Consider the following 10,820-nt stretch of genomic DNA (forward strand, 5'->3'; position numbering starts at 1 on the left):
CTCTTCAGCAATGGTGGCAGCATTTCTGAGATAAGAGACTTGAAAAGGAATGGGAGGGAATGCACAGGAGCTGTTGCAACCAGGGAAGAGAGGAGTGAAAGTATGTGTGAGAAGGAGCCATGAAGAAGAAGGGGAGGAGGTGCATCAGGCACTGGAGCTGAGGGGGGAGCAGCAGAGACAATGTGTGGACTGATCCACAGGCCCCCATTTCTTATCTCCCTGTGCTGCTGGGGTGGAGGAGGTAGAGAAAATGGCAAGTGATGTTGAACCTGGGAAGAAGGGAGGAGTGGAGGGAAAATGTTTTGAGATTTCGTTTTTATTTCTCACTACCCTATTCTTATTTGATTGGCAATAAATTACATTAATACTTCCCCAAGCTCAGTCTGTTTTGTCCATTGTGGTACTTGGTTAGTGATCTCTCCCTGTCCATATCTCAGCCCATGAATCTTTCACTGAATTTTCTCACCCTTGTCTGCTGAGGAGGGGAGAGATAAAGCAGCTTCACTGGGCACCTGGCATCCAGCCAAGGTCGACCCACCATCCATCAAGATAAATAAAGTAAATATCTAAATACTTACATAGTTGAATTACCATGATAAAATAAAACAATGTAAATTAATATAAACTGTGACAAGCATTGAAAAGAAAAATAGTTTACTTGTGTATCTTGATGTTTTGTAAGAAATTCTTCAGTTTCAATTCTAGTATCTCTATCACAAAACATTGTCTTGATGAGTTTTTGGAAAGATTTTATGTCTGTTAAGACATTTTTTAACTTCAAATGGATATTTTTCATCAGCCTATTTTTAAAATTGTGTATCATCCAGTTTTAAAAAAATTCTGCTTAAACTTGGACAGTTTCCTGAGATCCGTACAGAACTGATTTCTATAAGAACTTCTCACCTGTCATGCTGTTAAGCTTTTATAGCTGCTACTTTAATAACACCTGAACAATCATTTTGGCGTTACATTGAAAATAGTTAAAGCTTGAGTGAAAACGAAGTAGTAGATTTTTATAAAAATGAGAGGTTTTGGCAGATGATGAGTAAATAATTTGTCATAATTAGTCATCATTAATGTGAGATGCAGTCAACAACCAACCCCTGCTCTCAGGAGCTGTGAGCCAGTAATGCTGCCATGAGTGATACCATTAACTACTTGCCTCCCATACCAAAATCTTCACCATGTTTGATGGCCACAGATCACATGCTGTATGTTTTACAGACATAAAGCAAGAGGGAGAACTAGCTGCATTTCACAGTGTGAAAGTAACTTCTCTCAAGTCTTATTGCAAAGTAGTATGAGGTCATGGTATGGACTTGGGTGGTAGCCATGGTTTGGCACCTTCAATCACCCTGTGACTTCACATTAATCACATCTGCTGTTATGAAAGACAGCTGTAACTAGTTAGAGTTTTGTAAAGAATGTGTGGATTAACAGGTTTTCTAGTTGTTTATTTGGTTTTTTGCTGTTTTTTAATAGCGCTTTTCTCCCAAGCTGCTATAAAAGGTATTGCAATAATGTCTTTTTTTGGCCCAGAATTTGTTGTTACCTTTTTCTGCTTATTCTAGTTAGTATTGATTCTTTTTTTTCTTCTTCTTCTTCTTCTTAAAATCAGGGTATTATTAATGTTTGAAATTAAACTGGACTTCAAGAAACCAGTATGACATTCTCCAAGGTTGGTTTCTGTGTCGTGTTTTTGCCATGTACTGCTTACTTCCCAGTGGGGTTTCTTACTGTCTCCATTTGAATTTCATTGTTTTAAATAACTGACTATCGACAGACACAGAGCCACAAAGTATTACCAGTTTGGTAGCACACTCGCCCAGGTGAAACTCTAGTTGTTGCCCTTACAGTAGTATATGCTTCTAACAACGGTCTTGTTTCTGATGAGATCTGTAATGAGGCAATTCCCTTTTGTGCCAGCTGAAGAACAGAAGTATGACCTCTTTCCTATTATTGATTATAACTATAGCAGACAGGGTACAGACAAAAGTAGTCTTGGAACAGAAAGATTATTCAGAATAAAGCAGTGGTCAAAAGTCTACATTTCATGTTCTCAGATCAGTCACAGGTTTCTGCCCTTTAATTCATCCTGAAGCTCTACTTGTCTCAGGTATACTACCAAGGCATGCCATTCAGCTCCTGCAACCCCATCTGCTTCAAGACCATGAGACACTCAGCTTCTCATTTTCACATTCCTCTTTTTACCCCCCACTTCATGTACTGACCATAATGTCAGATGGTCTGGAATATCCCTTTGGTCAGCTGGGGCCACCTGCCCCAGCTATGTCTCCTTCCAACCTCCCAGGCACTCCTCACCAGCATGGAAGTGAAAAAGCAGAAAAGGCCTTGGCTCTGAGTAAGCCCTACTTAGCAGTAGCAAAGACCTGTGTTTATTATCAGCCCTGTGTCCAGTACAAATCCAAAACACAGCCCCATACCAGCTGCTCTGAAGGAAATTAGCTCTACTCCAGCCTCAACCAGCACAGTAACTTAAAATTTCTCACTGCAAAGTGTGACTATACACTGCTCTATTGCTTTGTTCACTTTCCAGTGCCTCAATTGCACACTGAAGGAGGATGAATGTTCTTGTAGAAAGTCGTAGCACATTCTTCCATAAAAAATAAGAAGTGCAAAATAAAACAAGAAGTAACAGGAGTATGTCAGAATAAAAGTGTACAATTCTAGTATCTAATTAAACATCCAGGGGAAGTGGGGGGTGAAGTGTTCTTGCTTTTAAAGACATTTCTTGTCTTGCTTGTAAAGTCTACGTTTCTTTGTTAGGGTTTTGTGGGGTTTTTTCTGTATTGTAAATATTTCTGTAAGGTTTTATATACTGGAAAATACTTGATGGAAAATAAATTGAGCATAGGCTGTGCCAAAAAAGCCCCAAACCAAAGCAAAACCAAAAAACCCATGCACTGAAAAATTAGAAATTTGAGAGAATGTGAATATCATATTATGCGTTTGTTAAGTGGTGGCTGTCAATGTGAATAGTGTTTGTGAAGTATTTTGCTCTAAGGAAAAAAATGTGGTTATTCCGTATGGATTGGCCTATATATGCTTAAAATCTTTCTATAGATATTTAAATTAAAAGACACCAGATGTTGCACAGAAGCTGCTGCTTCTGCTTTCTGAACTTCATGCTATATTCTTTCAAAACCCACAGGAAGTAGCTGAGGGAAAAAGTGTATTAATTAAGTTCAGAAATAGATTTTCCAGCTATAGGAAAATCTCCAAAGAAAATAGCATATGATCTTCAGAAATGTGAGCTTTCTGTCCCAAGAATCTGGTGGCAGCATGAAGCACTGTCACATGGGGATAAAAATTCAGATTTCAAGTTTTCAGAGGTAAGGTAGCCTGGAAATAAGCCAGTCTGTGGCCCTTGGAAATGGACCCATCTTTTGACCTGTCCCCTCTGGCCAGTGTTCATCGTTCTATAGACAGTCTTCAGGAAGATTATTTTTACAGGTTTTCTTGACCTGAAGAAATAATGTTGTAGTAGCAGAGACATGAGGGGAAAGCAAAGTACTAGAATTTCCAGATGCTCTACACTTCAAACATGAAATATGGCTGAGCATAGAGTATATTTTATAAGCTCTAAAACTATGGCAAAATAATTACAAAATGGGATTTGCTTTGCACTGGTTGAGGAAGAAGATTTATGATTGGCAAACCAATTAAATATTTCTGCATTTCGAAGTACAGACTCTGGTGTATTTGTAGTGCCTTCTTTTGCTCTTTCTCCTTCAGACCGAAGCACTGAGAGTGACTCTCCTGCACTAGCAGTTGGTAGAAAGTGTCCCGTCTGTCTTTATGCAATGAATGTATATATAACTGTTTATAGTTACACGGTTCTGCTGGAAGAAAATGGACATGCAAACAAGTAACATTCACCACTGAGCAGTCTTACATGGATCACATCAGCTGCTTTAAATGTGAATTGCTGATGTGTTGGGTATCGTGTGTCGTTGTGGCATTACCCCAACCAGCAGCTAAGTACTCAGCAGCTGCTTACTCACCCCACCCCTGCCGAGATGGGGAGAGTATCCCAAGAGCAGAAGTCAGAAAAACTTCTATCTTGAGATACGACATTTCAAGGAGGGAATCAAAGCTGTATGTGCAAGGAAAGGAGAAGGAATTTATTCACCACTTCCCATTAGCAGGCAGATGTTTAGCCACATCCCAGAGAGCAGGGCTTCACTTCACGTAATGGTTACTTGGGAAGATAATTGTCATAACCACGAACATCCCCTTACCCTTTTGCTACCTCAAGCTTTTATTGCTAAGCATGACTTGAAAAGGACTTGATGTCCTTTTGGTCCACGTGGATCAGCTGTACCAAGCATTAGCCTGTGGCAGAGGCAGAGCAAGAAACAGAGAAGGCCTTGATGCTGTGCAAGCGCTGCTCAGCAATAACTAAAACATTGATGTGCTACTAACCCTAAAATGTTTTAGTCACAAATCCAAAACACAGCACCATCTTGTCTGCTATGAAGCATGTTAACTCCATCCCAGGACAGGGCAAGTAGTACTTACACTCCTTGTTATCTACCAGGTAACACCTGTGGCTTGGGCTCCATCCGCTGTGGTGATTGCTTGGGACAGGAGAGGCAGCATGCTTTGTTGAGCTGATGACACCAAAATCAGCTCAGGTTAGGTCACAGGCCACTTCTCTAGTTCTTTATGAGTGCCGTCATTTGTTGGTTCTCGTAGCTTCTGCTGTGGTACTTCCATAGCACAAAGCTGAAATCACAGAAACAATTTGAATGTGTGTCCATTGCAGTACCACTAGGAGGAAGAGAGAAAGGTATGTTTTTTGTATGTCTCTTCCACTCTCTCCCAGAGAATTCCACTACAGGCTTTAAGAAATCCTCCTGATAAAGGTGTGTTTTACAAATCTGTTAGACCGACTTTTCCTCCTTTCAAAAAAGAAGATAAGAAAGAAAGAAGGAAACAAACCGACAATTCCACAGAAAAAAGAATAGAAGAAAAAGGTGTCTTTGGAAAAGTCTTAGATACTTTTCATTTTGTTTTTCATACAGTGTGATGACAGGAACCTGAAGATGAGAACTTTCACAATGTGTCATACCTGTGATTTCCAGTATATAAAAGAGGAAGTCAGAATAGAATAGAAACTACTTTTTTTTTTTTTTTTTTGTCAAACTGAAGCAACAAGATCATATTTCTGCTTTCTGCTTTGAATCAATCTGTAGAGTTCTAGTATTCTACCACATCAAATTTAAGGTTATTTGTCTTTATGATCAAGTTAGACCTTGCCTTTTAACATTTTACATATATTCCTTCAATATCTGCTGTGTAGTTTTGCCAACTTTAATGAGATCAATACTGTTATTCTTGCGAGCTGTTGCATTCCTTCAAGCAGAATGCCTTCTACCAGTATGACATTCTTTATTCAGTGAGTTCATGAATTTTCTTTGCTCTTGTATGAAATAGTAAATGTAAAATCAGTGAACGATGTGTCTAATATGTTTTAAAGAAAACATAAATCATGTTATACCTGTTCAGTACCTGAGAAAAATCACATGTTGAGCATCTGCTATGTTTCTGTCAATGTTTAGGCAGCCAGATTTTAATGCATAAAGAATGATGGTTATACACGAAAAATAAAATACTTGTTAGTGTCACAAGCTTCCTTCTCATTCAGTTCCTGGTGAGAATCACATTAGTGTGCATTGTAAGGTAACTGACACTGAACTGTGTAAGCTGACAGTTCTGTTGACTTCGTGCCTTTGAATTTTTCCTGTGTAGCCAGACTGTACTGCAGCTGAGAGAGCAATGGCAAGACTTGCAACACACCCCACCTTGAAGCCTAGATTTGTTGAACTTAAAGGTATGAAACATTTTATTTAATTTTCTATTATATCTGTAACTGGTGTGTTACCTTATTCATGTGTTTCTGACTTGAGCAAAAGTAAAAAACCCACAAAATTAGGTAATTAGGCTAACTAGCTGCAGCGAACCAAGCCACAGACTTGAAACGTTTATATGGCTTTATGTGTGACAGTATGCAACATGACATTTATTTAATGTAGGGTGTTGAACAAACAGAGCTTAAAATGGGAATTCTAAAAATGAAATGGAGATGTAATGCAGTGTTTCTACATTAAACAGGAACATAAATGGATCATTACCAATGGGTTTTCAAAGACACCTAAAAGGTTTTACAAATTATTTTCTTAATCTTTCCTGAAGGCTGTCCTCAGAATTCTTAGGATATCTTTCCTGGTTATTTAGGCTTCCTCTTGCTTCCTTGAAATTGAAATTTTCCACTTAAAATTAATGTTAAAAAGGATCAAGTCCTAGTAGTAACGTCACAAAGTTATTTCATTAATAACAGAGAATATCAAATATCCATTTAATTGTATATGAACAAATTAATATTATTTTGCAATTTTACACACAAAGTAGTGCCCTAAGTGAACATGATTATCAGCTGCAGATTATTTTTTGAAGGAGAAGTTCACAGTTTAACCCAAATTTTGTCGTGTATTTAATTGATAATATTTTTCAAGGATTTTCCTTCACTTTTGCTGATACTGTAGTCTAAGGTATCTCTTGTCCGGTGTGTTTGGTAAACAATTCATAAGGACATTCAAAGTATGCTCAATACAGATACATACAAGATGAAAAAAGTTTTCTTATGTAAAAATAACTTGCGTAAATTCATGTGTAGCTGCAACAAAATATTTTTCTGCCCCTTATACAGCTGCTGTTAAAGCTTTTAAGGATGCAAGAAAGAACCCAGACAAAGCCACTCCTATGAAAAAGGATCAGTCAGAAGAGCAGCCTAAATCAGCAGAACATTCCAACAGCAACTTGGATGACCAAGCTTCTAAGCAGCCTCAAAAACAGCAGGGATGTGAACACAAAACAAAATCAGGCATGAAAGTAGAAACTGACAAGATGGTTGAAGAGCTCTGTGAGAGTGAATCTGAGCAGAAAACTGTGGAAATGGAGAGAGCATATGCTCCAGAAGAACCTTCATTTCAGGCAGTAAAAATGCAAACAATTACTCAGAACAAAACAGAAAAGAAACTTGGCTATCAAAAAAAGAAAGAAAATATGAGTATGAACAAATTAAATGCAATGAAAGAAATAATTGATGATAGTGACCAAGAGCATCCCAATGAAAAGGAATACTTTGATGATAGTACCGAAGAGAGGTTTTATAATGAGTCATCAGATTCTGACAGTGACAGCAATGATGATTTCTTCATTGGCAAAGTTAAAAAAAAGAAAAAAGCAGCAGTTAATAATTTTTCTTCAACAAAAGGAAAGGGTAGTGTTCAGAAAAATGTAACAAAGACAGAAAAGTGCATGGTGTCTGGGACAGCCCACGATTTGATCATGGAAGAGAGAAAGCACCTTGCAAAAGCAAGCAAGCTGGAGTCAGTGTTCTGCAGTTCTTTGTCTACCACCAATCAGAAATCTCAGAGCAGAAGGTAAACCTTTTCCCCATGCTATGTTCTCCATTCCCTCCTTTCGTCATGGTAATGGAAATGGCTGTGTGATTTCTAATAGTCCTTACTAAACAGAGAATTTCAGCCCATTAAACCCTACAACATTTTCCCAGAAACTACTCACTAGTCTTCTTAAAGTTCTTTGAAAATACATATTTTTATATTCACAGTAGCCCTGATTTATGCATAGGAATGCTAACTAGATCTACACCCAAATTCAATCACTTTTTAGTTCTTCTCTTTCTACTGTTAACATGGGTGTGTAATTTCTCTCTCCTTGACTCCTTTGGGCTCAATTCTCTATGGATATAACTTTTCCCTAGTCTCTCAGCCTCCTTTGGGCTGAATTCCTCTGGGATCCTCCCTCGTGGGGAGTCCCACTTACCTCAGTCCTTATTATTCGAAGAAAACTCCTGAGCTCGTTAGAATCTTGTTTCTTGTGTTTGTTAACAGGTGGTCACAAAACTTAACAGGTCTCTCCAGGCTGGTCACAAGGTTAATCTTTGCAATTTGGCACATTTCTTTCTTCTGATGGTACAAACAAGGCCTTGTGGCACACTTCATGTCTGATACACAAAATGGCCCTGAACTACGCAGTTCTTTTATCTTTTTACCTATTTTTATCCAATTAACAATAGACACGTATATTATTTTTCTTAATGACCCAATGACCCATCGCCTCAGTGATGCACTGCGGCATTTTCTATCTAATCACTAACTATTACCCAAAAACCTCTAGGAGAAGAACATGAAGAAGAAAGAAGAAGGGACAATGGACAACACCCTAAATCCTCCATCTTGTCTCCTGTTCTCTAAACTAACTTTTTCACCCAGTGATTTAAAAAACTTTCTAATCTACATACTTACACTTTTAGCTTATTTCGTCTAACTTTAACATTTGTTTTCATGTATCACCATGAAAACATGCTCATGAATTTCATATTATATGAAATTCAGTGTTTTTCTAGATCTTATAACTAAGTATCAGAAACAAGGGCACACACTCTGTATTCCAGGCTCCAACAGGGTGGAGCACTGTTGAAGAAGCTTGCATGTTACGTTTGAAAAGTTATTGCATGATGATTCTTTATTTGCAGGTGTTTGTAATCTTACAATTTTATTGAAAAATCTTAATTTCTCTTTTTTTTTTTTAGAAATACTAAAGACCAGCCTCTCAAAAATGAGAGAACAGGTATGTATTACTTAACCTGGTAAAATTAGGAGAGGAAAAAAACATTTTCAAGTTTTGTTGCATCTACAGTCTATTCATGATGGGAGTTGTTTGTTTCTTTTCAAGTTTATAGCACATATTTTAACATTTGTTGTTAAAATGGTCAAACTGTTCAGCTTTCATTTTAATCAGTGGATATTGTGTGCTATTTTCTATTTTCTCATTTTAGAAATACTTAAGGTTTACACCAGAAAATGTTTTTCTGTCTGTCAAGCAGTTAGTGTGACTTGTACACAGGTAAAATACTAGATATGTAACTAGTACCTTATCTCATTAGTAATTTCCTCAATAGCTCCTGAATATGGAATATTTTACTCCATTTATATTCTGTGGTACCATTTTGGAGTTCATTGGGTTGAGGATATAATTCCAGTCTTATTGAGTTACATTGTGTAACAGTCATTGGTTTATTGTGAAGAAAAAAGTTTAGAATGTGCTGAATGTTTGTCTACACAAATTGTGAGTGCAGTATTAATAAATCTTAACTGTCTGCAGTCTAGTGAGTGGAATTTACCAGGCTGCAAGATGAAGAAATCTTGCTGTGAATATTCAGATGACTGTGTTCCCCATGGCTCATTATGAAATTTTTGAAAATATCTGCAATCCCAAGGTAGTTTGCATACTTTTATGAATGTTCATGATGTAGTTAATGGGGTTTTTTTTTGTATTTGCACAGGTTTCCTTAAAAATGAAACAAAGCTTAAGAAGAAACCATTTGCAAAAGCTTCAGGGGGTATTAAGTGCAACAATAAGAAAGCACTTTTGGAGCAGCCTCTTCATCCTTCATGGGAAGCAAGCAGGAGACGCAGAGAGCAAATGTCTCAAATTACAGCATTTCAGGGGAAAAAAATTAAATTTGATGACTAGACTATATGTATATGGAGGTTCAAAAAACAATTTTTTAAACTGCTGTTTGAACATCTTTGTTATATTGTCCATATCCTTTGCAGCCTACAAAATTGCAACTATTGTTTACCATCTTAGAATATCAAGATTGCTTCATTAATTTTTTGTGCTGTCTGTTGATTAATGTAATGGCCGTTTGGTGTTGGTTCTTAAGTCAAATTATGTAGTGCCACCAGTGCCAGTATATTCATGAAATATACCCTAATATAAAACGTGAATAAAGGATTTTTAGGAACATAATTTGTGCCCTGTAGGGATATTACAGATTCTTTGGAGAGGGGTTTGGAAGGGGATTTTTTGTGTGTAAAAAAAGCTACTTATATGAGAATTTGGTTTTCAAAAGAAAGGTTCTATATTGTCACATCTCAACTGAGACAAAGTAAAAGATTCTTCTGCTTGAAGAAACTTAATAAATTAATCAGTCTGTTGGATAGCTGGAAAAGTCAAATCAGTTGTAAGCATAATATGAAAAGTTCTGGAGAGAATAAAGTATTGTGCTTTTAAATTGTGATCTCTGTTCTCTGATTATACTGCCAATTTGAAGAAATGAGAAGGTGTCTTTAATACTTTGTTCTGGTAGGTGTGTCTGGATCCTTCAGCATGTGTCTTGCACTTTCTGAAAGAATGTGAAAACCTGAAAAAAGCTTGTACACTAAGAAAGATTTGACTTTTGAGTGGCAGTCTGACATTGGGAGTTCATCTGATTGGGATTTGACATAAAAAAATTCATTAAATACTGCTTCAGGTGCTTTTCCTACTACCTAATTAAAAAGAAATTCCGAACATGTAATTCATTTTTAATAGTGTTGTTTATTTTAGTACAGTTACCTTTCATAATCAGATTAATTCATAAACTTGGTAAATGACTGAACTCTGCTATTCATGTAGCATTTTGAGATGCCTAAGGAAAGCCCTGCATCACCCCAAAGGCCCATCTAACCTAGTATCTTTTAAAGTAGCCAAAAAGGGATGCTTTAAGGATAGAGGGCGCACACACTGATACGTCATGCAACATCCATCTCTTCAGGCTTCCAGTTTTATAGCTCTGTGACATCTTGTGGTATTATAGCTTAGGGTGTTTAATAATCCTTTATGAATTTCCTTTCTTCAGATTTGTCTGCTCTTCAATCCCTGCAAACTTGTAGAATATGTCATCCCTTAAGGTGTAGATGGCCTTCCTATATATTGCAGTCTGA

At 37.2% G+C, this 10,820-nt stretch overlaps 1 protein-coding gene across 2 annotated transcripts in view; it reads left to right on the forward strand.

Annotated features, from left to right (window-relative positions):
* The window catches only part of SRFBP1 (serum response factor binding protein 1), a 67,759-nt gene extending 57,357 nt beyond the window's left edge, over positions 1 to 10,402 (forward strand). The window contains exons 3-6 of one of the 2 annotated variants that reach the window (XM_058827448.1): positions 5,776 to 5,857; positions 6,734 to 7,469; positions 8,642 to 8,679; positions 9,395 to 10,402. In XM_058827448.1, the coding sequence (XP_058683431.1) occupies positions 5,776 to 5,857; positions 6,734 to 7,469; positions 8,642 to 8,679; positions 9,395 to 9,585 (1,047 nt within the window). In that variant the 3' untranslated portion in view covers positions 9,586 to 10,402. The remainder of the gene's footprint in view (positions 1 to 5,775; positions 5,858 to 6,733; positions 7,470 to 8,641; positions 8,680 to 9,394) is intronic. The other variant, XM_058827447.1, reaches the window with a different exon arrangement.
* The last annotated feature ends 418 nt before the right edge of the window (positions 10,403 to 10,820 follow it).

This window comes from Poecile atricapillus, chromosome Z, assembly GCF_030490865.1.
Source record: "Poecile atricapillus isolate bPoeAtr1 chromosome Z, bPoeAtr1.hap1, whole genome shotgun sequence".
Lineage (NCBI taxonomy): Eukaryota > Metazoa > Chordata > Aves > Passeriformes > Paridae > Poecile > Poecile atricapillus.